Source organism: Pelmatolapia mariae, linkage group LG14 (assembly GCF_036321145.2).
Source record: "Pelmatolapia mariae isolate MD_Pm_ZW linkage group LG14, Pm_UMD_F_2, whole genome shotgun sequence".
Lineage (NCBI taxonomy): Eukaryota > Metazoa > Chordata > Actinopteri > Cichliformes > Cichlidae > Pelmatolapia > Pelmatolapia mariae.
The window spans coordinates 19,540,128-19,566,603 of record NC_086239.1 but is presented as its reverse complement, the minus strand read 5'-3'; the positions used below and the strand labels follow the sequence as shown (position 1 = coordinate 19,566,603).

General features: G+C 38.4%; 2 protein-coding genes across 3 annotated transcripts in view; one reads left to right on the top strand and one right to left on the bottom strand.

Moving 5' to 3' along the window:
• LOC134641745 (solute carrier organic anion transporter family member 1C1-like) overlaps positions 1-15,962 on the top strand; it is a 44,149-nt gene extending 28,187 nt beyond the window's left edge. Inside the window, exons 8-15 of the mRNA XM_063494279.1 lie at positions 175-423; positions 2,522-2,686; positions 3,537-3,732; positions 4,832-4,997; positions 9,025-9,197; positions 12,004-12,068; positions 12,265-12,382; positions 12,821-15,962. Of these exons, the coding sequence (XP_063350349.1) occupies positions 175-423; positions 2,522-2,686; positions 3,537-3,732; positions 4,832-4,997; positions 9,025-9,197; positions 12,004-12,068; positions 12,265-12,382; positions 12,821-13,058 (1,370 nt within the window). The 3' untranslated portion in view covers positions 13,059-15,962. The remainder of the gene's footprint in view (positions 1-174; positions 424-2,521; positions 2,687-3,536; positions 3,733-4,831; positions 4,998-9,024; positions 9,198-12,003; positions 12,069-12,264; positions 12,383-12,820) is intronic.
• A 103-nt stretch (positions 15,963-16,065) lies between these two features.
• On the bottom strand, positions 16,066-23,719 carry LOC134641746 (tRNA-dihydrouridine(20a/20b) synthase [NAD(P)+]-like). 2 transcript variants are annotated; one of them, XM_063494281.1, is made up of 12 exons: positions 23,397-23,719; positions 23,156-23,277; positions 22,855-22,972; positions 22,520-22,642; positions 21,374-21,608; positions 19,713-19,819; positions 18,859-18,959; positions 18,529-18,676; positions 18,321-18,456; positions 17,812-17,914; positions 17,573-17,673; positions 16,066-17,207 (listed from the first exon to the last, which is right to left on the bottom strand). In XM_063494281.1, the coding sequence occupies exons 1-12, from the start codon at positions 23,486-23,488 to the stop codon at positions 17,172-17,174; spliced, it is 1,422 nt and encodes a 473-aa protein (XP_063350351.1). In that variant the 5' UTR covers positions 23,489-23,719; the 3' UTR covers positions 16,066-17,171. The 2 variants fall into 2 exon arrangements, with proteins under 2 accessions (XP_063350351.1, XP_063350350.1); XM_063494280.1 differs by lacking the exons at positions 16,066-17,207; positions 17,573-17,673; positions 17,812-17,914; ... (2 more) ...; positions 18,859-18,959; positions 19,713-19,819 and adding an exon at positions 20,952-21,286 and having other exon boundaries at positions 21,382-21,608.
• Positions 23,720-26,476: the final 2,757 nt, after the last annotated feature.

Here is a 26,476-nt window from a genome sequence, read left to right as displayed (position 1 = left end):
ATAGCTTGAGTAAAAATATCAATCAGTACCATAAAGTATGTCATTTTCAGACTGGACACACAATCTGAGTGCTTAGAATAGATGAAAATCAGAAAACTAGTAGAATGAATAATACATGTACCTTGTTTTCAGAAAGCATTACTTAACTTTCATCTTCTGTGCCCCCAAACATAGAGACCATCACCATTACCCCATCAGATTCCCGCTGGGTGGGGGCCTGGTGGCTGGGTTACCTCATAGCTGGGGTTATCACCCTTCTTTCTGCTATCCCATTCTGGTTTCTGCCCCGCTCTCTACCCGTGCCCGGGCCAGAGGTCCCAGAGAAGTGCACACCAGAGCAGACGAGTTTCATCAAAGGCTCTCCCCTTCTGAAGCACAAGTACTCAGCAGATGAACACACTAGTTTTATAGAGATGGCCAAAGGTAAGGAAGTCTATAGGTTATTGGGTGTGATGTTTTTATATATATATGTCATATGTGGAAAACAATGTTTCTCAGAGCACATTGTATTTGGGATTAACACTTCACAATCTTGCAGTAATAACACATTTTCTTTGTGTTAAAGTGAGTACAAGCCACATTTTAGATGAAGAATTGCTTATACATCATATTGCCAAAAGTATTCACTCACCTATCCAAATCACTGAATTCAGGTGTTCCAGTTATTTCCATGGCCACAAGTGTATAAAACCAACCTTGACACGCAAACTGCTTCTACAAGTATTTGTGAAAGAATGGGTCGCTCTCAGGAGCTCAGTGAATTCCAGTGTGCTGCCGTGATAAGATGCCACCAGGGAATGACAGCAACTCAGCCACTAAGTGGCACGCCATATAAAATCACAGAATGGGGTCAGTGGATGCTGATGCGCATAGTGCGCAGAGGTCACCGAATTTCAGAGATCAGAGTGAATCTTTACAGACCTCCAAACTTCATGTGGCCTTCAGATTAGATCAAGAACAGTGCATAGAGAGCTTCATATAATCGGTTTGCATGGCCATGGTTACATAACTAAGAGCAATGCAAGTTGTTGGATTCAGTGGTCTAGAACTTGCTGCTACTGGACTATAGAGCAGTGGAGACACGTTCTCTGGAAGCACAAATTATGCCTCTCCATCTTACAATGGACAAGTCTGGGTTTGGTGGTTGCCAGGAGAACAGTATTTGTCTGGCTGCATTGTGGCAAGTGTAAAGTTTGTTGGAGAAGGATTATGGTGTTTTTCAGGAGTTTGGCTTGCCCCTTTAGTTCCAGTGAAAGGAGCTCTTAATGCATCAGAATACCAAGACATTTTGGACAATTCCATGCTCCCAACTTTGTGGAAACAGTATGGGGATCGACCCTTCCACATGTGCATAAAGATATGCATGAGCAATTTTGGTGTGGAAGAACTGGCCTGCACAGAGTCCTGACCTCAACTTGACAGAACGCCATTGGGATGAATTACAGCGGAGACTGCGAGCCAAGCCTTTTTGTCCAATATCAGCGAAAATTGGTCAAAAATTCCCATAAACACTCCCTTACCTTGTGGACAGCCTTCCCAGAAGAGTTGAAGCTGTTATAACTGCAAAGGGTGGGCCAGCATCATAATAACCACATAACATAACACACACACACACACACACACACACACACACACACACACACACACACACACACACACACACACACACACACACACACACACACACAAAACATAATAATCACTTAAGTTCATATATGTGTGAAGGTAGATGAGAAAATAGTTGAGGCGATATAGTGTGCCTGATGCATCACTGCCTTTGCATATTGCTATGTTTTTTTTGGCATATTACATCAATATGCCGACAATGTACACTCTGTACAATATAAACAAAGTGGAGGCTCTTATCAAAACTTCACTTGCACAGCTTTATTATCCCTTTAAAAACTACTCATAATGCCTTGAATTTATGCAGTGCAGCGCACCACTCCGTCATCAAGACACTAAATCAGCTTTATGTCACGACTTAGAGAGTTATTGCTTATTTTGTGCTGATGTTAATGGCAGAGAAGGTTTGGAGATGTTAACAGTACCGCGTTTGAATCCAGCGAGGTCTTTAGAATGACTCATTCTTTCAAAAAAGGCTTTAAATGCATCCTGCACAGCTAGGAACTTTATTTTAATCACCTGTGGTAATGGGACAAAAAACACCTGAATTCAAAGATTAAGAGGTGCGACCCAAGTACTTTTGGCCATATACTGTATGTATTGCATATTTTTGTCTTCCTTCCTTCACCTCCAAACAGTTGCAGCAAATGGTTGCCCCTCCCTGAACCTGGTTCTGCAGGATCTTTCTTCCTGTTTAAAGGGAGTTTTTCCTTCCTGCTGTCACCAACTGCTTGCTCATAGGGGGTCATCTGAATGCTGAGGGTTTCTCTGTATTATTGAAGGGTGCCTGCCTTACAATAAAGCACCTTGAGGTGGCTATTGTTGTGATTTGGTGTTATATACATAAAATTGAATTAAAGTGAATTTTAACTCACCTATATTTTTGACTCCACAGATTTCATTCCAACCCTGCGAACGCTGCTGGCACACCCAGTCTATCTGGTCTACCTGTGCGTGACAATCATTCAGCTGAACTCTCTCATCGGCATGGTCACTTACAAGCCCAAGTACATTGAACAGCACTTCAGACAATCAGCTTCAAAGGCCAACTTTCTGATGGGTATGGTACATGTTTCATGAACATTGTGCCGTTATATAAATTATTAGTGTGTTACACTTGAAAATGATCACAGACAACTAGGGAAAGCTTTCCAGCTTGTTTCATATTGTATGGGAGAAAAAGGACTTAGACGTCCCTTGTTTGATCAAATGAATTCTAGCGTCAAGTATGGAAACGGCGTTATAATGCAGGAATCATGTGTTTAACATGGTAATTATTACAGATTTATGGGCTTTCTGTCCATTCAGCGTTACCCTCCTCCTTCTTCTCTTTTACATTTGTTGGATGAAGCAGAAAGAGAACTTCAGAGAGTGGATCTTGTTAGAGAAAGGAGAGCTGGGTTAGCTATATTCTAATTCAATCCACTAACAGCCACAGCTGCAGAGACTGGAGCTTTGTGAATATGAGAACTACTTTGCACATGAAATAAAATATCTAATGAAGTTCATAGCGTAAAATGAAAATATCTAGGTTCATGTGGTCTCATCAAGGGAGATGCCTGCGCTGACCAGACTGGCTGCATATGAAAGAGAATGTAATATTAGTGACCAGAGCTAATGACATGGATATAGATAAAAGACCATGTCTCCACAGTGATGTTAAATGAAGCTATAAAAAGATAAAAAGCAGGGTTCTTTTTTGATCATGGTAACTTGGAACTAGTGTAGGGTTATTTTACCTCCGGAGCTGCTTCAATAGTTTACTTGCAAGGTAGGATAAGCAGGTGTCTGAAAAACAATAGTGAAGCTTTGATGAAAAATTTAAAACGTCATTCGTTGTTCGAATCCTGATTTAGCCTTTTAAACAGCATCTAATTAATCATGTGCTTTGCTGTTTCCTTTAATCTCAGGTGTGATAAATATCCCAGCTGTGGCACTGGGGATGTTTTCTGGAGGTCTGCTGATGAAGAGGCTGAAGCTGAACATCATGGGAGCAGCCAAGTTTGCCTTTGGCACATCCCTTATTGGTTACATCCTGTCACTGTTCTTCTTCGCAATGAGTTGTGAGAATGCCAAGGTGGCCGGGGTGACACTTTCATATGACAAGTGAGTCAGAGGCGATTATATGATGTGTCGAGGTTAATGGCTACTTGTCTGGAAAATGTATTTTTCCTCCAAACTATTAAACACAGCAGAGTTAGTCATCTAATATTTGAGTGATTCCTCACTATGGTGGCTGAAAGCAACACATTATTTAAATGTTTCATATTATGCATCAGAGTTGATGTGCAAAAGGGATTTCTCAAAAAAGAAAATGTATGGTAAAAGTCCATTTAAGCATGAGGATGTCGACTCATATTTAAGCAGAACTGGCAACATTTCCATGGAGCTGCATATAAAGGAGCACGAGGAACCCTTTTGTTAAGCATATTAGGCAACCAGTCAGTGATTACAAGCTGCAACCAACACAAAATCATCCTCTGGGTTTGCCTAATAATGTACGTCAGTATTCAGACACAACTGAAGTGACACTGCTGAGATGAAAAGTTAAAAGTAGCCAGAGGGGTGCAGCGTGCTAATTAGTCCATACAGCGAATGTGCCGAAGCTCGAAAACCAATTTAAAAACCAAACACTGCATGTGGTAAATAAAATATGGAATTTCCTAATGCTCAGCAACTCGCTTATTTACTTTCATAAATGAATGAGGATTGCTCTGGCGCCAGTCATTTTTGAAGACACCGATGATTGGAAACATGCAAGTTTGACTGTGTTTATTTAAAGCGGTAATATTTCATGTTATTACAGATTACATTGTGACCGTATAAAAAGGGGGTTGCTTGTAGTGATGAATCTAGAGAGAACTACGGGAATTAAATCTGCAGCGTACTTAACAGTCTGTTTGAGCTCAAGATATAGTCTGAATTTTACTGTGTAAACTAGGTGGTGACGATTTAGGAAATAAACAGCAGGATATTCCTCTCAGGAGATGGACCAAAAAATCCACCAAAAAAGACTGACCTACATTTGTCTGTAGGCCAGGAAGAGTGACTGAATATGCTGCACTTTGCTAACAAATTTGCCATATCACCTTGATAACGTATGTCTAACGTATCCCTAGAAACTCAAAATCCATATAAAATATATACAAAATTGTAAATAAGTGTATTTGTTTTTGAGTTGTACTTCTTTCTTATTATCTTCCAGCATCGATAGGATATCGTATGATAAGCACCCGCTCTTCACAGACTGCAACTCAAAGTGCGTTTGTTCATCGAGTGACTGGGACCCAGTCTGCGGCGAGAACGGCATCACATATGTTTCTCCGTGTCTGGCTGGCTGCACCACCTCTGCTGGCTCAGGAAAAAACACAGTAAGTTTACAAGCGGCTCAGAAAGTAAATACTGTACAACCAGAATCGGTTGGAAATTATGAGGCAAAAAACTTTGTTAGTGTCTCGTCTGTTTTAAAACTTGGAGTAGTCTTACATCTCAACTGCGTAACCTTGGCTGGCTCAGAAAAACATGCATTTTTCTCGGAAGTGGGTTTCTACGTTTCATTTGGATTACACACTGTTTTGCCATAAAAGTCGTTTGGCGTGAACTTCAAGGCATAATTCTCTCTTTTTTTTAAACTAAATGTTACTGAGAAGAGTTCTTCTGTCACTCATTCATGACTGTGCATTCATTTATTCTCCATTGTGAGAATGAATACAGTTTTCATGAGAAAACGTCGTAAAACTTGCCCACTGTCTGCAGTGCACATCACGTGCTGTTGCAGCTGGTTTAAAGAGAAAGATACATGCTTTAATATGAGAAAATAACAAAATGAGTTGTACAATCTTCTATTCCTGAAAACTTCACCAATATAAGATAAAAATAAGAATAAGACACTAATTTCATTGCATCAAATTGAATTGCTGGTAAAATCTCAAACGTGGGCAGCAGATCAGTGATCTGGAACCAGGCTATGTTGGTCTTTGCAGCTCATCGCTGGTTTTTAAAAGGGGACTTTTTATGCTAATTCTTGCACTTTATTAAATTAACTTTACATGATTCACATTCAAAAGTGCATGTTTCTGTCTGAAATAGGCAATTTTAGCTCCTCTCCCCTTAAGGCCACTTTGACCATATTAAGGAAATCCCCTCTCTTTGACGTCATGCTTTCGGCTTTTGGCTAATAGTGATGACTTGCACATGCGCAGACCTTTGGCAGTGTTTAGCATGATCCTCCACCCTTGTAAAAGCATATTAATTATGATAAGTCTGCTTTAATTTTTATTTATTGATTAGTGCAGATATCAAGAATGCCACACACAGCACTGTTGCATCTTTTGAACTGGTTTTTTTTTTTTTTATTAAAGGTAAAAGAAGCAGCAAAACCAGGGTTTTCACAGTTTTGATGACTAAGTGCTGTTTTAGAGAGCAAGCATGTGACTGAGGACCTTTAAGGGAAGCCCACATGGCCAGTGCTTTCAAGCTGTTTTCACACATGAACCTTGGCGTTTCATGAGGATTAGATTTGGATATTTTCCACTGTTCCTTTTTTTAACATGTAGCACACAGCAGGAAATAGTCCACTTATTTCCTGCTATGTAAGGAACCAGGGAGTTCCTTACATAGTGGAGGCAGCATTAATCATAAGACAGTTTGTACAGTGGATGACAAGCTCGGATACTCTTTTTTTCCCCCCTGTTTCTCTAAATCGCTGTACACAATGTTTTACATTAATTTGGTTGCTTACTTCCTGGTTATTATTTGCCTGTAAAGATATGACTGCCATGTAAAAGTAAACTATGAAGACTCGTATATGATTGTCTTTATTTAAAGAAAGTTTGATTGACTAAAGGCTTGTGCTTTTTTGTACTGGTTTGAAGTTTTCTGTTAATCAGTAAGTGAGGTTTTTTTTAACCAGCTAAATTCAAAATAAGACAGTTTAATGCTAGATTTACTAAACTGCTTAAAACTGTCTTATGGTGTAAAAATGTTGTGACAAGTTAGTCAAGTCAAGTTAATTTATTTATTAGCACATTTTAAAACAACACAGGTTGGCCAAAGTGCTTTACAGCTAAATAGAATAAAACAGCAGGGAAATAGAGAAATAACAAGAAAAACAAGAAAGAAACGCGTCAAAACTCAGTCAATTTTAAACACTAGGGCGTAAAGGTGTGTCTTTAAGTGAGTTTTAAACATCTCAAGGGTTGCAGAGGTGCTAATTTGAAGAAGCTAACTGTTCCAAAGTTTAGGTTTGACTACAGCAAAGGCCTGGCCTCCTCTGTGTTTTAGTCAAATCAGCTGACTTTAAAGATCTATTAGGAATAGTTAAAATAGAGGTAGTTCAAAGTCCAGAAAGGTAAGAAGGTGCTAAGGTCCATTTAGTGACTTAAAAACAAGTAATAAAATGTTAAAATGTATTCTACTGGAAGTCAGCATAAGGAAGCCAAAAGTCAGCTTCTAAAAAACATGGACAGAGTTGTGCAGCATCCTAAATCAATAACTGAGTATTGACTTGAACAGTGTCCACTTTTATGCACATAGCACTGTTATTGTCCCAGGGGTTGTATTCAGTGTTGGGCAAGTTACTTTGAAAAAGTAATTAATTATAGTTACTAGTACTTCTTCAAAAAAGTAACTGAGTTAGTAACTGAGTTGCAAGATTCTAAAAGTAATTAGTTACTTGAAAAGTAATTATTGCGTTACTTAAAAAAAAATGTTTAACCCTCTGGGGTCCAGGGTATAATTGGCCATTTTTGACTACTTTTGATGTTTCCTGTACATTTCACCTTTAAAAACGATTTACTTTGCCTTGTTTGGTATCATCCTTTTCAGCACAACCTCACGTGTCTGAATTTACAGTTATGTTTTCATTTGTACATACTGTATTAACACAATTGATCTAAAATCAGACAAAAAACATAAAATCAGTGTAGAAATAGTTAAAGTTTTACTGTAACAACCACAAACATGTTTAATGAATCATATTTCATAACTTTAAATGCAAATATAAATTGACAATTTTAAAATCATATGCACAAGTTTTGCAAACAACAAAGGTTTTTGCAGCCATTTACCTTTTACCCTTTTTTTAAATAACCATTTCAAACTATTTACATAACAATCAGCTGTTCTGCATTCAATAAGATGCCACACAAATTATTTGTGCCACTCCAAAAATATCTGTCCACTACAAAGGAGAACATCACAGCCTGATACCTGCAGGTCTGACAGCAGCAGGTGTATCTCCTGTTCTCTACCTGGAGACAGCAGTCACCTCATTGTTCTGACACACAACATAAAACTATCCACAACACTACACACTAACTACACAAGACACAACATGAACTACACACTCCAAACACGCTAAACGTCACAAATCTCTCACATCTCAAAACTAGCTCTCTCTCTTTGTTGTCTTTCTTTCTCTCTGTCTCTCACTCTCTCCTTCACTCCTAAAACTTCCCCCTCTTCCTAAACAACCAAATGTCATGTTGCCATATCATTTTTTGATTGGTCGACATGGTGCCTTTTTCCACCAACACGAATGGGCTGTTTTCTTTTTTTAATTTTTGGTCATAAGCAGAGAGTGCTTGCTAGCGCTGTCCTTAGACAGTAAACTTGATGAAAGTATTGAGGAAAAAACGCCGCATATATCTTGTTTATCATGACTCTGGTTTTACGTGGCCTATCAACACAATTTAAAAACTGGTATATATCACCTTGTTGCTTTGTCATCTTGAAGTGGTCATGTGATTGGCTTACCACACCGTCTGCGGGAGCTTAAAGCTTAAAGCTGTAGTGCCCAGATTACTTACAGCTACTTCCGTGCAACTGATATAAAATGTGGTAAGCTGAACACAGGTTTAACCGTCTGTTTGTTGAAAAATAGTAACGCGACTGCACGGCATTTTTCTGTTAGTAACGGTAACGGCGTTGTAACGATAGAAATAGTAATTATTTAGATTACTCGTTACTGAAAAAAGTAACGCCGTTATTCCCATCACTGGTTGTATTTGAGAAATAACATGTCATGTATCACTTTTTCCATTAAACATGACCTGTGCCAGTATGTCTGAATGGTAAATCTCACTATTTCTTGTATTTTTATACAGCGACATTGTTTTTGCATCTCATGTTTTGCAAAATCTTTCTGCACTTTTCCTATAAAAAAGACATTAAAAACCACTATCATCTTTTGAATTGTATATAAATTTAGTTTGAAATTCTATGTATACAGGCTAGTGACAAAATAAAGGAAAACCCTCTCTGAACTCTATCTCAGTAAGGTGTTGGGCAACAATGCTTTGACACACACACGCACACTGGTTTTTCCGTTAATTTGTCTGTAGTTGTCTGTGTCTAGCTATATGTGGTCATATGTGTGGAATATGCGTGTCTCTCCAGGTCTTCTCTAACTGTTCCTGTGTCGGTGTGGCTGGTAACTTTACGGCCAGTACAGGTCACTGCCCTCAAAAGGACGACTGTGACAGGATGTTCCCGTACTTCCTGGCGCTCTCTGTCATCACTTCCTTTATCATCTCTCTTGGGGGGACACCAGGATACATGCTTCTTATCAGGTCAGATTAAATTTAAGACATATAATGAGAAAGGATCTTGAAATAACTACATTATCCCTGTAATCATATTAGCATTTATATCAAGCCTCAATTTCAAACTTTTAGAACCGTCTATTTAAGGTGGTACAACAAGCATTTCTTGTACTGTTTAGTATTTTCCTTACCTTGAAATCCCCACACACCTTGGTTTGGGATAACAGTGGACAATTGGGAGGTTCACTCAAATGACAGCCAACATTTCCTTGCCAGTATTTTGCTCGAAAGTGTGGCTTCTTGTGGCTGTGCCCCGCCTGGCATGCAGACAAAAGGAAGTCGAAACAGCAAAGACAAAAAAACTTTGGTCACGATGAACATTTTTCCATTGCCGCACACAGAAACACGGAAATACTAACATCTTGAACCAATTCAGATTTAATAAAATGTTGTTATACTAATTAATCAGCATGCACACAGAGTTGTGCCTTGTGACTTTGAGCACAGAACAGACTTCCTGCAGCCATCTCTGATGCAGCATGAGTCTGCGGTCAATATAAATAAACATATAAATAAATATTTAAAAAATCTGTTTTCTAATTGATAAAGAACAATCAGTAGATTTCGGTGATCTCTAATAATTAATATAGGTCATTATTACAGTTTTTGTTTTCTCATATGAAGAGATAATAAAAGTAATATGTTGACAAAGCACATTCATGAGCAGATCACATAGTGACAATGACACGCTTCTGCAAAAACAAAGCCAAAATTACAGAAAGCTAGTATTGAATTACTTTGTATGTGAACATCTATGTGGGAGTGTTTGGACTGATAGAAAAAGTCCAAAATCTATGTCATCATGCACATTTTCCAAATCTATCCAGTGGACTGGATTAGAGTCTTTGCCAGGCCGCCTTGTGTTTGACATCCCTGAGTTAGACTATAGATGGGGCTTGATAAAATCAGATACACAGAGATGCCCACACAGTCCATCTGAAAAGACCTAATGCTGTACCTGTTCCATGTGCATGCTTTGCATATGAAGGGCATATCATATAATTTGGACTCTTTAGAACAAGCCCTATACTGTACTACTACTACTGTAGTAGTTGAGTCAGTCCTAAATGTTCAATGTCATTTGTTGTAGTTACCATTGACTTTTACACAATTTTATACCTGCTTGTTTCACTACTGCAAACTCTGGAGCTTGTTTTCATAAAGCCTTGTATAAACTTCCTGTAATTAGCAGTGGCTGCATACTTGTTTGTGGATTTGTTTGTCTGCCAAACTTATAAAAAAGGGACTTTGTCAAATGAATATTTAAAAAAAAATCAACATTTGTTCCAGTGGTTAGTTGAGAATGACAGTGAGGCAAATCTTTGCTCTGCTAGTCACAAATGATTTCAGTGACATTGGAAAGTCTAAAACAGATACTGCTACCTTGTTGACATGTCTGATCTCAATGTGTGGAAGCACACGCATCATGCCTGTTATTGAAAACTATGATATGCTCCTTAGCACACTGGTAATTACCAGTGTCAGTAGACATCAGTTTCCACAATCACATTACTCAAGGTTAAATTCAATAACAATGAAGAATTCATTTAGCTCAGCAGCAGGTATTGAGAGGCTTTACAAACCCCAACAATGAGTGTTGCAGCTGCAGCTGAATACTAAGTTACCTAAAGTGAACAATGACTGGCTAAAAACAGTGCTGAGGGTCGTAGTATACGAAATGCTTACTGCTTTAAACTTTGTGAGCCCAGAAAGTGACAGGTGAACATTTTGACTAGCTGACCTGTGGCTAATAAACTGATTTATTTGATTTATAACAATAACTCTTGGGTGTCAAGTAGACATGTAATAGTAAAATAAATGTAATAATCCAAGACTACGCTTTATAGCAGCTCCCTTGTACCTGTTATATAGCTAATCCTGCCAGCTGAAGCAAAAAATGCATTTTAGGCTGTTCTTTATTCAGTCTTTCCTCAAAGTTGTTCACATGCCTGTGGGATAGCTGTAGGGCCGTTCACTCGCAGAGCCCGTTTGATGATCTTCTAAGTCTTATCATAGAAGCATTTCCACTACTGGATCCAATACACTGACACACAACCAGTCTGATTTGTGTACACAAAAACAGCATCAATGTTGTACAGAAACATCTCGCACATCTTCAGGATTTTACCAGAGGTATAGGTGGTATACAAACCCAAAATCATGTGTCATCAACCAGGTTTCAAATTTTCTGCCACACAGCGGCCTCTGGTGGTTAACTGTGGACTTTACAGTGACATGCTGTGAGATATTCCATACATGCATGTGCTAATCATTTATTTTCTGCTTTGGTCTCCCTATAAATCCAACTCGGGTGTGTTTTTCAAGTAAAGAGATTTATGCTAAGGGAATTACACCCTCCTATATGCGAGCACATAAGCACACACTTAACACACAAACGTAGGACCTCTTAAAGCCATGTCAGCTGATCCTGTTGGATTCCAGTGGCCTGGCAGGAATGTAGTGACTTTGCGCTGTGCATGAATAGTCATCTTATTATTCCTCTGTTCATTTTCAGAGATCAGAAAGCCGGTTTAGTTTCCATAAGAATGTTAAAGGTTCCTCTTAACAGTTTTATCAAATGTCATACATTTTGTTGTTTAAGTGGAACAGCTATGGTTTACATTTTCTATTTACATTTACACTCGCTTGAGGAACAGTGACATTATCTCTGATGTTACCTAATAGGCTTTTTTTTGTCTAGTAACAATAGAAACTGATTTAACTGATAGTAACCATGTTCTATTTTTTATTTTATTTTATTTTATTTATGCAGGTGCATCAAACCACAGCTGAAATCTTTGGCCCTGGGTTTCCACGCATTGGCAACACGGACCCTTGGTAAGACTTGTTCGGTAGTCGGGAATGTTCTGGGATTTGATCTTGGTTTAACTCTTCCTGAAAACCTTTGCTTTGTTTGTCCAAGTTTAGTCATAAAATGTTTATTCAGATTTTTCAAAATAGTGTTCGCTGTTACCTGTTGTTTCATTTCTAGGAGACGTGACTGTGAAAAGACTTTGTTTCCTTTGTCTTACAGCAGGGATCCCAGCACCCATTTACTTTGGAGCAATCATTGACACCACATGTCTAAAATGGGGTCAGAAAAGGTGTGGGGGCATAGGAGCCTGTCGAATCTACAACACCACCGCCTACAGGTTGTACTTACACATGTACTATTCAGTCTTTTGTGAATCCCTTTTTTTAATTAGTCCAAACATTCAATTCACAATGCAGCCTTAAGTGTGACCTTCTGTAGACCAGACCTAATCTCATTTATTTGCTGATGCTTAACTGGAAATACTTTAATTGAATTTGAACTGAATTGGCAGTAACCTCTTGCCTACCCTACTTCTTTTTTTCTAGTTTTTCTGTGACCCCTGGAAGCTATATGTGAGACATTATAATGCCTGTTTATAGCTTCCAAATTATGATTATTAAACATTAATAAATATTATCTAATTACCCTAGCTCAATTTTCTGGTACATCTCAACATAGGGAATCTATTGCAGCATTAATTAATCACCAACTCGTGTCTGATGTCTTGCCAAATTTAGCTAATTTTAATCAAATCAATCTTTTTCGTGCCTCTCAGAATAGCATACCTGGGCCTGACTCTGAGCCTACGGACTATCTCCTTTATTATTTGCATCCCGGGCTTCATCCTGCTCAGTCGACAGCTGAAGGAGGAGGAACGAAACGCCATCCACGGAGCTCTGAGGAACGGTGGAACCGAACTGGAGGTGCTCAGGAAGGAAGAGCTGGTTATTTCTAATTCTGACCAGCCACACCACCCATCAGAGAACAGCACAGATAGGCAGACACGACTTTGACAGAGCCAGCAGAGCTGACGGCCGCATATATACCCACAGTATGTCCAGAGCGCTGCTGCACACATGCACGCTCGCTCACATGAAAACAAGATTTGCAGGGAATCACTTGTTGTCCAGTCATCTCATGTAAAGCAGAAATTCTATATTTGTACTGCTGGATGTGTAAAGGCTTTGTAAATCTGACAGAAATTTGATATGACTTAAATATTTCTTGAATGTACATGCTGTTTTTCCTTTTAAGAAAAAAATACAAAACATACAATATTTTTGAGTTGAAAAAAATATCAATTTGGAAATGTGACTTGTACAGACTACTGCAAAACAGTACTATTTTGAACACCAGCATTTCATAAGCTGCCTCTTTAAGATCCTTCTTTCAAAGTTATTCCGTTATTCAGTAGTGTTACAGAACCGAAGAGGTAAAGTGGCCTTATAAACCGGAGGCACAACAGCAAACTGATATGTCCTAAAAAGAAAAATCTGGCCTTTATAGACATGAGATTTTTTTTTCTCCATTAAATGAGTTGTAGAATTGCTCGTACATTTCAGTAACACTTGGAGGATATTGATATGATGTTTCGGTATGTGCCTCATTCACTCAACTGTTACCTCTTAATGTGTGTTTCAGAGATCTTTAAAAAACAATTTCATTTTACTTTTAAATTTCAGATCATCTGATCTTTACTCGTTTAGGAAAAAACGATTCATTTTTGCTTTTTACTTAAAGCCCAAAGTTGTGAGTGTATAGCAGTTTGTTGTTTTTGTGCTTTCTGGATGTGAACTTTGGGTCCGTTGATATTCATAATCACTAGAAATGGGAATTGTATTTTAGTGAAATCTGCTTCAGCAAACAGCTCTGCTTTTGTCAAACTCTAGAGCCATGACACTTACCTCTGAGTGGTGCAAATGTTTTAGTTTCACACACACACACAACTGACTAAAGCTGTTAATAGCTGGTATCAGATCAAATTTGCATCTTAAACTTCTCAATTGGGCTCCCCAGGCTCTGGTATTAAATAACCATTGTTGTGCCTTGGAAAAGGCAGAGATTGTATTGTTGCAACACTGATAAAGTACTTACTGTAAAAAAAAAAAAAACGAGAAGAAGAAGAAAACACTGTGTGTGATTGTTGTTGCTGATATGTAAAAGTTCTGTTTCCATCGTCATGCGTTTCACTGGTTGGTGTTTCTACCTTTGTATTCTTTATGTGTGTCTTTATGCCAATGTCACAGTTTTATCTCCCCTTTCTTCTCTTAAACATTAACCCCATTTTTTTTTTTTTTTAGCATTTTCTTTCATTGAAAGCAAATGATCAGATATCTGACTGCTTAAACTAGAGCTCTGTTCAGGGATCTGATGAAGTTATTTGAGGGTACACTAGCTGCTCTGATGTGATGTTTTGCAATGTCTGATGAAGTCATGATCTTTGGAATGCATTCAAATTCATGCCCAAAGTATTGATATGGTTGAAAGTCGAGTACCGATTATTGAGACTCATCGCAACACTTTTCTTTAGTGCAGTAGTGTACGAGTGTACACTGCTGCCAATCTCTATGATTCAGAAAACAGTTTCCTTCGACCACCCATTTGTGCAATACCAGATGCCCTTTATATGTACATCAGCAGAAAGACTAAATTAGCCCAGTTTAAAATTCAAAGCATGTGGTAAAGGATTTGACAGACCTTTTAATACAGACACACTTTCCCGGAGTGTTAATTTATTTTCTTCGGACGGTTGCAACAGCAGTAAGTGGATCAGACAGTTTCAGTTCAAGCCCGTAGAGACTGTGTTTGATGTGAGATTATTTTCGAGTCTTTATCATTTCAGCAAATGATAAAGCTTAGGGTACATCCTACCACTGACACTAAAGTGTATTCAGAAGTATTGATAATGCACACCCCTCCCCCCCCCAACACACACACACACACAAATAAAATACATAAATATAAATATATATTTATACACATATGTCCCTACATGATTGTACATTTTCATGATAAAAAGCATCATCTGACCTGTTATTACAAGTGACAAAAACTTGCCTCAACATCACATGTTGTGGTATTTGTCACTTTCAACGGGAGCTGTGTGTTTTAAGTAATATGGTTTCAGTTTATAATATTTATAGTAGCATAAACTCTATTGAAAATGAACACTATTTACCATGTAGCTTTTGTATTGCTGTGGGCTATCAGCATCTCATCGTTGATGAGAACCTGTAATCTAAATATGGCTTCTGGTTTGGTAGCTTAGGGGACCTTAACTGAAAGTATTTGCTTGATTTGTGGATAGATGAAATTTGGCAAAATTGGGTTTTAAAAACATGTTAAACTGCGTCCTTTAAAAACAGCGTGTGGATTGAAGGAGGATCTCTTGCATTGCACTGCTGTTAGGAATATTCTGAAGTTTCCTGTAACTTTCCACTCAAGTGCCAAATCAGATTTAGTCAGTCCCATTTTTTTATTTTTAGATATCAGGGTGAAGTGATATTGCTCCAGTAACAGAATGTTCAGTGTGACTGAAAAAAGGCATTCAATTTAATTTTGCAGTCACCAGTTTTATTTCAAGGTCATGAATTTACGTTTTTCAAAGGAGCCGTTGACCCACAACACACGTACTATTAGGGTAAGTTGCAGCATGAGGTGACTGTGTCATCTTCAGGTTCAGTTTCAGGCTGACAAACTCAGAACGGTGTAGAGAAAGAAAGTCATTATCTCAATAATGTAAGGCATTTGCTTGCATTAAAGAAATCAGAATGTAAATAACTTTCTTGGATTATTTTTGTAAAATTTCAAGGAATATCTTAAATGAAATATTAAAATAAAGAATTTTAATACCCAATCACATTATGGTTTTTTGTGATTTGTTTCATTAGCTGGGAAAAAGAAAAAGAAAAAAATGGTTGTAGTGCAGGAGGCACACGGACCAGAAGGGAAGTGTGGTCCTGCTCCTGAAATTCAGATAAATGATTAACAGAGTTTGTGTTAAGAAGTCAAAACAAAGCGCAGGAAAAAATAACCTTTATTAAAGAAAATTCTGCTTTCTACGTCCACTGGAAAGGCACTTAAATCTGATTTTTACGTCCAAACAGCAGAGCGCAACATATTTATATTACCAGGAAAATGAACAATGATAAATCACTAATAAAAAGCAAACATTTAAATATGTGGTGATGACAATCGCAGGTCCTGTATCACAGTGACATGGATTTGTTTTGTTTGGATAATTAAAAGAAATACAAAAGAAATTATAAAAAAACAAAGACAATCTTTTTTTGTGACATAAAATATGAATCCCAACAAACTGTGCGCCTTAACACAAAATTGAGCATGTGAAGAACATCCAGGCAAAAACCTAACTATGACTTAAAAAAAAGGTTTTACTTTATGTGCCAGATCTTTTTACAACTTCAAATTAAAGGAAAAAAACTAAACACAGACACAAAAACAAACAGATACTGGCTAAAACCTCTACCTACTGTCATCCATTACAGCTGTACAGGTAAAAACATCTGGCACATCGGCTGAAATACCGCAAAACAGAAGTGAAGCTCATTTATCTCAGTGCATCTGTACATGCAGACTGTATTTGCATACTAAAGTTAAGCTGCAAGTGGCTGCACAAAAACAAGAGAAAACCTTTAGCATAAAAATACTTTTGTAACCATTTACCACATCTATAGATTGCCTCAACCTTCCCCATATCTTGTGCAAAGTGGCAAAAACAAATGAGACAGAAAACACTCATTTTGTTTGATATTTGATATATTAAGTGCTCTGTGATCAGTCCTGAGTCACTTACTAACTGAACTCCAACTGCTTTGCACAATTAATCTGCCCGATAGCGCACCCTTGAAAAAGAAAATCCTCTTAGTCAGGCTGCACCAGGCAGAAACAGATATTACTCATTCCATTTAAGCCAGTCTCGTGCTCTAATAAAGGTTTAAGTCTTTTGAAACCATTGCTGCTACCAGCCGAAAGCATGTTCCTCAGATGAGCCGGTCTTTAATTTGTAATTAAATACTATGACACACGGTGTTACAGATGGTAAAGCATGTGGTGCAAATGTCTGTGACTGAGCTAAGTAAACACTTTAACCTTTAACTTTTCATCTAATCTTCCTTTTTATTTCCACTGTCTCGCAGATTCTGAAAGGAGAGAAAATGAAAATATCAGTTAAAATATTATACTGTATTATACAAGTCCACACTCCATAAAGGTTCAAAGTGTCTGTTAGTTGTTAAAGAAATGGATGAAAACCTGAAAGTGAACAGAATTTGCAGTCTTTCACTAGTGATTTGTGCTTTAAATTTTTCAACAAAACATATTGGAGGCCTAAGCTTAAACGATAAATTGATGGCTTCTTTGATCACGAAATATGGAGGAACCACACTGCTGATCCGAGGCTGCCTGCCTGATGTTAATTGGCTTGAATGTCACTTTGAATTGTTACATCTAGCTAGTGAACGACCCAGCAAATCATCACCCTGCTGTGTTCAGAGCTCAGCATTACCTGGAGCTCCTGGTGTTCTTTCAACAGCCTGTCATACTCCCTGGCGAGGCCCTCCATCTGTTTCTTCATTACATCTGCCTCTGACTGGGACTTCTTCAGACCTGGAGAGGAAAACAATGACACATGAGAACAAGGAATCCCCACCCCCCATGTCTTTGTCTACAGAAAGTGACAAGTTATAAAAGCTACATTTGTTTCCAGGGAAGGTGTAGAGGACTGAAATATACACAGATATTAACCGTCTCCAGAAGTCTTCAGTTCTTCTTTCAGTTTCTCCACTTCCTTCCTTAGCAGGTCCATGCCCTCAGCAGTAGCCCTATCACCCCGCCCTTCCATCAGAGTCTGATAACATAAAAATAAATATATTCAAATCTTCAGTCAAATATAGTTATCCCAGTAACTCCAGTGGAAAACATTATGCATATTCCAGGCGTACAAACTGAACAGTCAAACCATCGAGCAGGCTATAAACATAAAATATGCTCTGGATGTGGATTAAAGGTTAAAGCTGAGTTGGGTAGCTTTCATTTCAATTCATCTTTATATGATTACAATCAACTGGGTACTCTGTTAATATAGCTTTAGATTATGTAAGCAACAAGCTAATATGTGCTATTAAAATCTGGACTTTGAAATTCTGTTTTATCATTCAATAACTGTGTAACTTATTCCCTGACCAATATGAGTTTCCCCACATGCAGTTCAAAGTGGGTTATTGATTACAAATAACAGATCTTTGTGCCATTACCTGTTTCAACAGTTCATTGTCCTTCATGTATTTCTCAGCAGTCTGGTTAGCATTCTCAGCCTGTGCTTGAAGAGCAGCCGTAGTCCCAGACACTGACGCCAGCTGATTAATCAGAGTGATCAGTCGCTTCATAACGCTGCAAAAACACACAAAGGTTACAGGAAAGCCAGGTTCAAAGTCCAGGTGTTGTATTAGAGCACAGACTCACAGCCACAGGAAGACGGCAAAACCAGAGATGTACAGGTTCCTCTGGGCTCTAAAAAGCTTCATGTGCAAGTGGTCGAACATATTTGGTTGCAGCTTGGCATCGGCGCCGTGCTCTTTAGATGAATACTTTCTCACTTCACGGACAGCATCTTTAAAAACCACAAAACAATAATACAGACAGATGAGTTACTATACAGAGATTTGCGTTTTAACTTGTATGATCGTCACAAGATTTTATTTTATTTTTTTAAATCAGACAAAAAGAAAAAGAAATCCCCCATAAGTCCAAAAGTAGCATTAAAAATACAGACAGGGATGATTGTATGCTTACCGAGGAAGAGAACAATGAGTATTATGATCATGGTGAGAAACACTTTGTTCCAGAATCTCGACATCCAACTCCAGATCCTCAGATGGAAAATGCTCTGCCATCTGCACAAACATTTGAAGTCACATCACTATGGTGCACAACATAACATTTCTTACAGGATTACTACAGCTGACAGTATATTTGTCGCAGAAACAAACACCACACTTTGCTACCAGTGGTGAGAGAAACCTGACACATATGTACTATGTCGTCATTATTCATTATTTAGTGTTTAAACAGTTAGTACCTTTTTCAGCAATCCAAAGTACCACAAAGTGCACAATACAGATGAAGAAATGAGTTCAGGCAGGGTGGAGTGGGTGTAAATGAGTTTCAGGGGTAATTTGTGACAAAAGGATGGCAGCAAAAGTGAAAGGAAATGTTCAGAGAGGCCTGCTATGATGTGTGACTTAAAGATGTTGGCAGATTTTAATTTGAGAGTTATCGGAACAGACAAGATTAGAAATGCATACATCAGAGGGACATCTTAGGTTGAGCAGTTTAGAGAGGGAAGTTAGAGAGGCAAGGTTGAGATGGTTTGGACATGTGCACAGGGATAGTGAGATATACTGGACAAAAGATGTTGAGCTACTCAACAGGAGAAGGAAAAGAGGAAGACCACCGAAGAGATCCGCGAATGTAGTGAAGGAGGACATGCAGAGGGTTGGTTTGACAGAAGAGATAGGATGAGGTGGATCCACTGTGGGTACCCCGAAACTGAGCTACCAAAAGAAGAAGAAACGCTCTCCTTTGTCAACAGAGACCTGAGTGCAAAACCATATTCAACTTGAGAACAGACTGATAGATATACTTACCTCCTGGCAGAGATAAAGGGTAAACAGAGGATGACAATGACGCCAATTTCCACATAGAGAAAGAGAGCCACAGCAGTCCACTGCAACGTCATTTTTGCTGATGGCTTCTGAAGATAAACCGACCAAAAGACCCGGAAACCTAACAGAAAAGAAGAAAAGGGAAAGAAATTGGTCTCAACAGCCTCCCTGAACGAACTATCAGGTACAGAGAAGCTACCTATCGTGCGTGGCCATTTCTCAGTAATAATAACACTACCGTTGAAAAAGACTGCAATAATCTCGAACCCAGTCTATTCACCTTAACGGAAGCTCGCAGAGGCTTGGGGTGAACTGTCAAACCGCTGTTACTGTAAACTGGTGTTACAGCATCACCGCAACAAATACGAGCAAATAGAGTGCCCGTTTATATGTTTAACGGCCGCAAAGATATAGCTGCTTTCAACGACTTCACTCTTTCCATCTTTAGCCAGCGTTCAGTATCAAGCTTGCATTAACACATTAGCTAACGCTAACATGCAACTAACGCAGGTGATTTAGAAACATACAATTTTTAAACTATTTAAGACTATTATAAGGCCTGCTATAGCGCGTTATGCTAGATTCCAAGTAGACATATATGAAACTTCCAAAATACCGTAAAAGCAGCAACTGAGATACTTACTAGTTAGCTTCTGAAATCAAACAGGGCAAAGTTTGTCTTCCTGTACCAGCGAGTCCTCCTACCGCCTCTTCTGAAAAAAAAGCTTCCGTTGCAGTTTTTCAAAATAAAAGCTGTGGCGCTATTACATTTTTTTAATCTAACAATATAAATGCGGTCCATCCTACGTACAATTATTTTCCACACAGTTATTGCTATTCATCTTTAAACTGTAGTGCTGTTTGAACACCAATTTCATTTCATGAGATTGAAGATTTTCGTGATAGGGAATATTGTGACATTTACGTTGAAGGCAAATAATTAATTACTTGAAGCCATTTTTTCCTTCATGACAAAGAAATAACGAAATTAATTTTCCTCTCTCAGAACATTGAAATATCTTTTTCTTTTAAACCCCAACAGAAATATTGCATCTCAGTAATGCTTTACATAAACATGACAAACAAAAACAAACTACGCATGTACAGAGATGCACTCTTCGTCAATCACCACGATTACTCTATATTCTGTTTAATAACCTACTATTGCACACTTGAGAAAAAAAAGAAAACAACAGAGACAGAAATTGCACAGCTATAGATTAAAAAATTTATTTAGCATAAAAACAATAACAATAAAAACTAAAGTCACACCGTTAATTTTCAATGTGGTCATGTCCTGAGATCATGTACTGATCCATATGTATTCTGGAGGTAATCTATTACAGCTGAAGTACTGGACAGAGAATTGAACACTTTTCTCTCTGGCTGCGAGCTAACCCTCTCCAGCATGTAGATAAGATGATGGTGGAAGCATGTGAACGGAGTGCCCTGTTCAACAGATATGTCCACCCAGTCCCATATACACTGCAAAGGAGTGTCCTCATAGCCAGCAAACATGGCGGGGTTAGCAAGTAACCCCCGTGCAGCCATGACACCTAATAAAAAAGATAAGAAAAAAATGAGCCAAATAGAAAGAAAACTGCCACAGTTAGAAGTATATTTGTTACAATGTTGCTGAAAACAAACATACCATCAACACCTGTGAGCTCGTGGGTCGACTCCACATCCCGGAGATACTTTATGTCGCCGTTGGCAATGACAGGGACAGAAACACTGTCTTTAATTGTCTTTATAGCATCGTAATGGACTGGTTGGTGGCGTTCTTCTGTTGTACGACCATGGACTGTTATCCATGACACACCGGCTGATTCAGCCTTTTGACATAGATCCACTGTCTGCCTTAGGTCCTTGTGAATTCTGTGAAAGATAACAGTAACAGTATTAATATACCAATAATAAGTATGATCATAATCATAAATAGTATTGTTTTAAATAATCTTCCTTCGGTTGCTCCCTTTAGGGTTACCAGGGCAGACCATCTTTCTCCATCTCACTCAGTTTCTAGCATCCTCTTCTGTCACACCAACCCTCTGCATGTCCTCCTTCACCTCATTCATGGATCTGCTCTGTGCTCCTCCTCTTTTCCCCCTAACTGGCAGCTTCATATTCAACATCCTTCCACTACCCCTCCTCTGCTCATGTCCAAATCATCTCAACTTTGCCCCTCTAACTTTTCCTCCAAACTGCTCAACCAGAGCTGGCCCTCTGAGGTACTCATTTTTATTCCTGTCCACCCTGGTCACTCCCAATGAAAATCTGAACATCTTTAGCTCAACCAACTTCAGCTCCGGTTACTGCCTTTTTGTTAGTGCCACACTCTCCAAACCATAGCAGGTCTCACTACCATCTTGCAAATCTTCCCTTTCCCTCTTGCTGCTATCCTTCCACAAATCACCCCCTGACACTCGTCTCCACCCTCTCCACCGTGCCTGCACTCTCTTCTTCACCTCTCTTATGCACTGTCCATTGCTCTAGATGATTGACCCCAGGTATTTAAACTCATCTACCTTCACTCCCTCTACACCTTGAATGTTCACCATTCCACCTGTCTTCTGCCTCGCTTCTATTAACTTTAATTCCTCTTCTGTCCAGTGCATACCTCCACCTCTCCAGCCGCTCTTCCATTTACTCCATACTGTGCCTACACAGTGTCGTTCTCAAACATCACTGACAGGTGCAGTTACAAAGTTATATATAATAAAGTAGTCATAATTCTTCAAAAAGAAACAAAGCTTAGTGTGTGTGGGGTTTTTTTTGTTTTTTTTTACCTTATTTTAATTGATGCTGTGTAGTTTGGATTGTCCACTTGATTTCTGACGTGTCTCACCATGTCTTTAACAAGGTCAGGCTTGTTAATGAGGCATGCACCATACCCAGCTGACATAGCCCATCTGAAAACAACACAAAAACAAAGATACTGAAGAGTTCTGAGTACATTGGGTTTACTAGATTTGTACCTAACTACTGGTCCCAGTAACTCTTAGTTACTATCTGGAATAAAATGTAAATATTAAGAACCAACAAAGAAAAAGCTACTCTGTACAATCACATTGTTTAAATAATGAAAAGTGACAGCATTAGTTTAAACTATCAGTAGTTGCACCTCTGGGGGCAGCCGCAGTTGAGGTCAACTCCATCTGAGAAAGGTGCCACTGCACAGGCTGCATCAGCCAGACTCTGAGCATCATGGGCAGCAAACTGCACTATCAGTGGTCGGTCACCTAAGCAGATAAACAAAGAGTTGTAAACCGTCATCATATCAACAATAGCAATACAGACAATACTGGCATTAGTAAATTTTACATTATGTCGCAGGGAAAATCTCTCTGTTTGAAGAAACTATGTATGAGGTGCAAGAAATCAACCTAGTAGCTCATTCCAGCTCATATTACAATGTTACTCACGTTCATTAGTAGTGAATTCACTGTCTCTGGCTTTGATTGAACGCAAGAAGTCAGCTGCAACGATCATTGGAGTGAAACAGATATCGCAGTTGTACTTCCTAACCAAGGACCTGAAAGCAAGCCTGAAGGAAATAAACATTAGCACAGTGAGCATCATTAACTGTACACGTGTTTCACCAGTAGCCATCCATAAGCAACGAAATTGTAAATTACAGTTAAAGAAATGACAGCTTTCACTTACTTTGAGTATCGAACCATTGGGGCACAAATTTTCAGTACTTTTCCCTTTTCAAACATGTCCATGACACTTGTGTTGCCGTTAGCGGTCTTCATTCTTCACGTAAGCGGGCAAATGTTAGCCACGTAGCGTAACAAGCTAACTATCTCAATATGCACGTGAAGCCTTTCGCTGTTCAAATATACTGTCGTCCGACATCTATGGTATTACTTCAAGGCTTAAAGAAGATCCCACCTCACAGTGTAAAACGCCATTCTGCTAAACAGAGATACGCAGGTATGACTACATGCACCTCCAAACGACACTCACGGAAACGTGTCCACTCAGTGGTACAGGGGATGAAAAAATGCGGGCGTGTGTTTGGGTTTCTGAACTGTTACGTCATGCAACAAGATGTATGTTTATGCATTTAATCTTTTTTAATTTATTAGTTTTTGTATTATAACTTCCAAACATACGCTATAGCTATTTCAGAGTGTAATGTGTATTTTATTTAAATAAATAATCATGAAAAATAAAGAAAATGCTGTTCGACGCCACGACCACACCTTTACGTCACGCAATGCGGCCTTCAGGTTCTGCAGGGGAAGTTAGCTTTTCAGCCTTCAAAAGACTAAAGCGCGAGACTGAAGAGCAATGCTGGAATCGAATTTTGCTGATTGATAGGTGAAATTTGAAAAGATGAAGATGTTTACGCTAAAGAAATAACAAAAACAACAGTCTGTGAATATTTATGTTTTAAAAATACAGTACCACCCAAATGCTTAGTAAACCCTTTTTTTCATTATGTTAGGAAAATTGAAAATAAGTGCAAATAGATTTATTGAAAAATGTGAGTGCGGAATTACAGTATAATAAGGCAAAAGCAGAATTTGTATCGTACTAATGTAAAGTCAGTTCTATTGTAGGTAGGTATGCATTTATTGCACCAGAAGAGTGTTTGGCATCACTAACATGCTGAAAAATAAAGCTGTTGCCATTAAGATGCTTTCCAGAAGGTACTACATAGTGGATGAATATATTATGGTACTTTTACATGTTCATAATTCCATCACTTCTGACAAGATCCCAAACACAAGTGACGGAAATGCAGTTCCTTCTTGACAGTCCTCTCTCAATTGACTCAAACAGCAGATGGATGAACTGTAAGGGTAGATGCATCTCTCAGGTCCTGTTTCAGGTCTTTGTTGTATGTATATATATATATATATATATATATATATATATATATATATATATTCTATTTCCTAAGAACATTATTTTCATACTGTTCATCTGCTAGTTTGTGTGTGTGTGCGCGCGCGCGCGTTTTAGGACTGCCTCTTTTCCAGATTTTCCAGAAGAACTAATTCTCAAGAATAATAAAAAAAATACAACAGTCTGGTTCCTTACATGCAAAATATGTGGAAGAAGTTCTAAGCAGGAGTTCATGGTTCTTTTTCTGATTAGGTCAGATCCATTCTCTTCCATTTATCCTCGTGAGGGTCGTCAATCCCATCTAACAGAGGGCGAGAGGCGGGTACATCCTGGACTGGTCGCCAGTCTGTCTCTGGGTCACATGGTTTATGAATAATGAAAAGTGAAATTGTGGTGCAGGCGGTTTCTGCAACATTTATACTCTCCTCTAATCAGGGCAGACTTGCCAAAGGTGAAATTACTTTCTGAAGAAACTCACCTTGGGCAGCAATGCTTTAGACATATCGAACTAATGCTCACAATACTAATAAACAGAGCACAAACTTTAAACATGAAGAATTTTGATGAAAGCCAAATTATTGCACTTTGCCTCTGTGGCCACAAGAGGGCATTACAGTAACACGATTCTACAAAAAACAAACAAAAAAAAGTCTGACTTAAAAGGGTCAGTACACCCACATCACAATATATTTTGATGCTGCCGACTTAAAAAAAAACAAAACAAAAAACCCACACACATCAGTATATCCTGATGACTTTAGTTAGATCTTCAGATTTAACAAGGCATTGTCTGGACAATAGGTTAGATACTCTAACTAGCATTTGACCTGTGACCGTGATCTAGTTCAAAACCGTTTACAAATGTAAATTAGAGGCCAGTCATTCCCGTCTTCTCACTCCATAATAAATACACATCTTGTTCTTTTACCAAATCCCTTTATTTTAAACTGGCACTGAATATGTGACTGATGTGGGGGGGAAGAAGAAGAGTCAACCAACACCAATTAAGATTTTAAAAAGAAATTACAAAAATACTCCTCAGCACACCACACTTGTGTAGAGACTCATTTAACCATCTGATAATAAAAAAAAAGTCAGATCTAAAATATCAACAAGATAAATACAAACTCCAAACAGGTCACAGGGAAAGTAATAGCAGGGAAATGCAGCTTGTTACTTTGACTAGTAAGCTAGTAAAGTATACCAACATAGTATCCACTTCAGTAAACTCCACACTCGTGATTCATCTAAACTACCTGCTTGTTCAGTTTAAGCTTACACACGATTATGAATAGAGAAGTTTCCTTAATCCATCAATATTTACATCATAAGTGCGGCCTTTAACAGTAGCTAGAGGCAAGGCTTGCAAAGAGCTTAAGTTGTTTGCTGTGCACAAAAAAACAAAACACCAAACCTTGTGAAAAAACAAAACATGTGATCAGACATTTTGTACAGTGTGGATAAGTTAGTGATATATTTTTTTTAGCATATATATTTAAAAACAAAAAGTGTTTACTGCTCTTCTGCTCCTTGAACATCCTCAGCAGTGTTAAAAGGTGCTCCTCTCTTTAGCTACAGCCTCATCGCTTTAAAGATAATTTTAAAGAAGTCACTCACACACTTGACCAGCTTAATGCAACACAATTTGCTGAGAGCAAATATGCATTGTCCTCATTTTGGTCCATATCATTTCTACAGCTAATAAAAACAACGCATCATTACACCTCTGGAAACCTTTCAACCAACTACAACCTGAAGCATTCAAAAGGAATACCCATGCTAGTGGAGAGCTTCATTCATTGGCAGGGATATAAACATGTCCTGACATGGTCTGAATATTTAATCTACTCAAACCATGTCTTACCTCCTTTGTTCTCTGTAACATG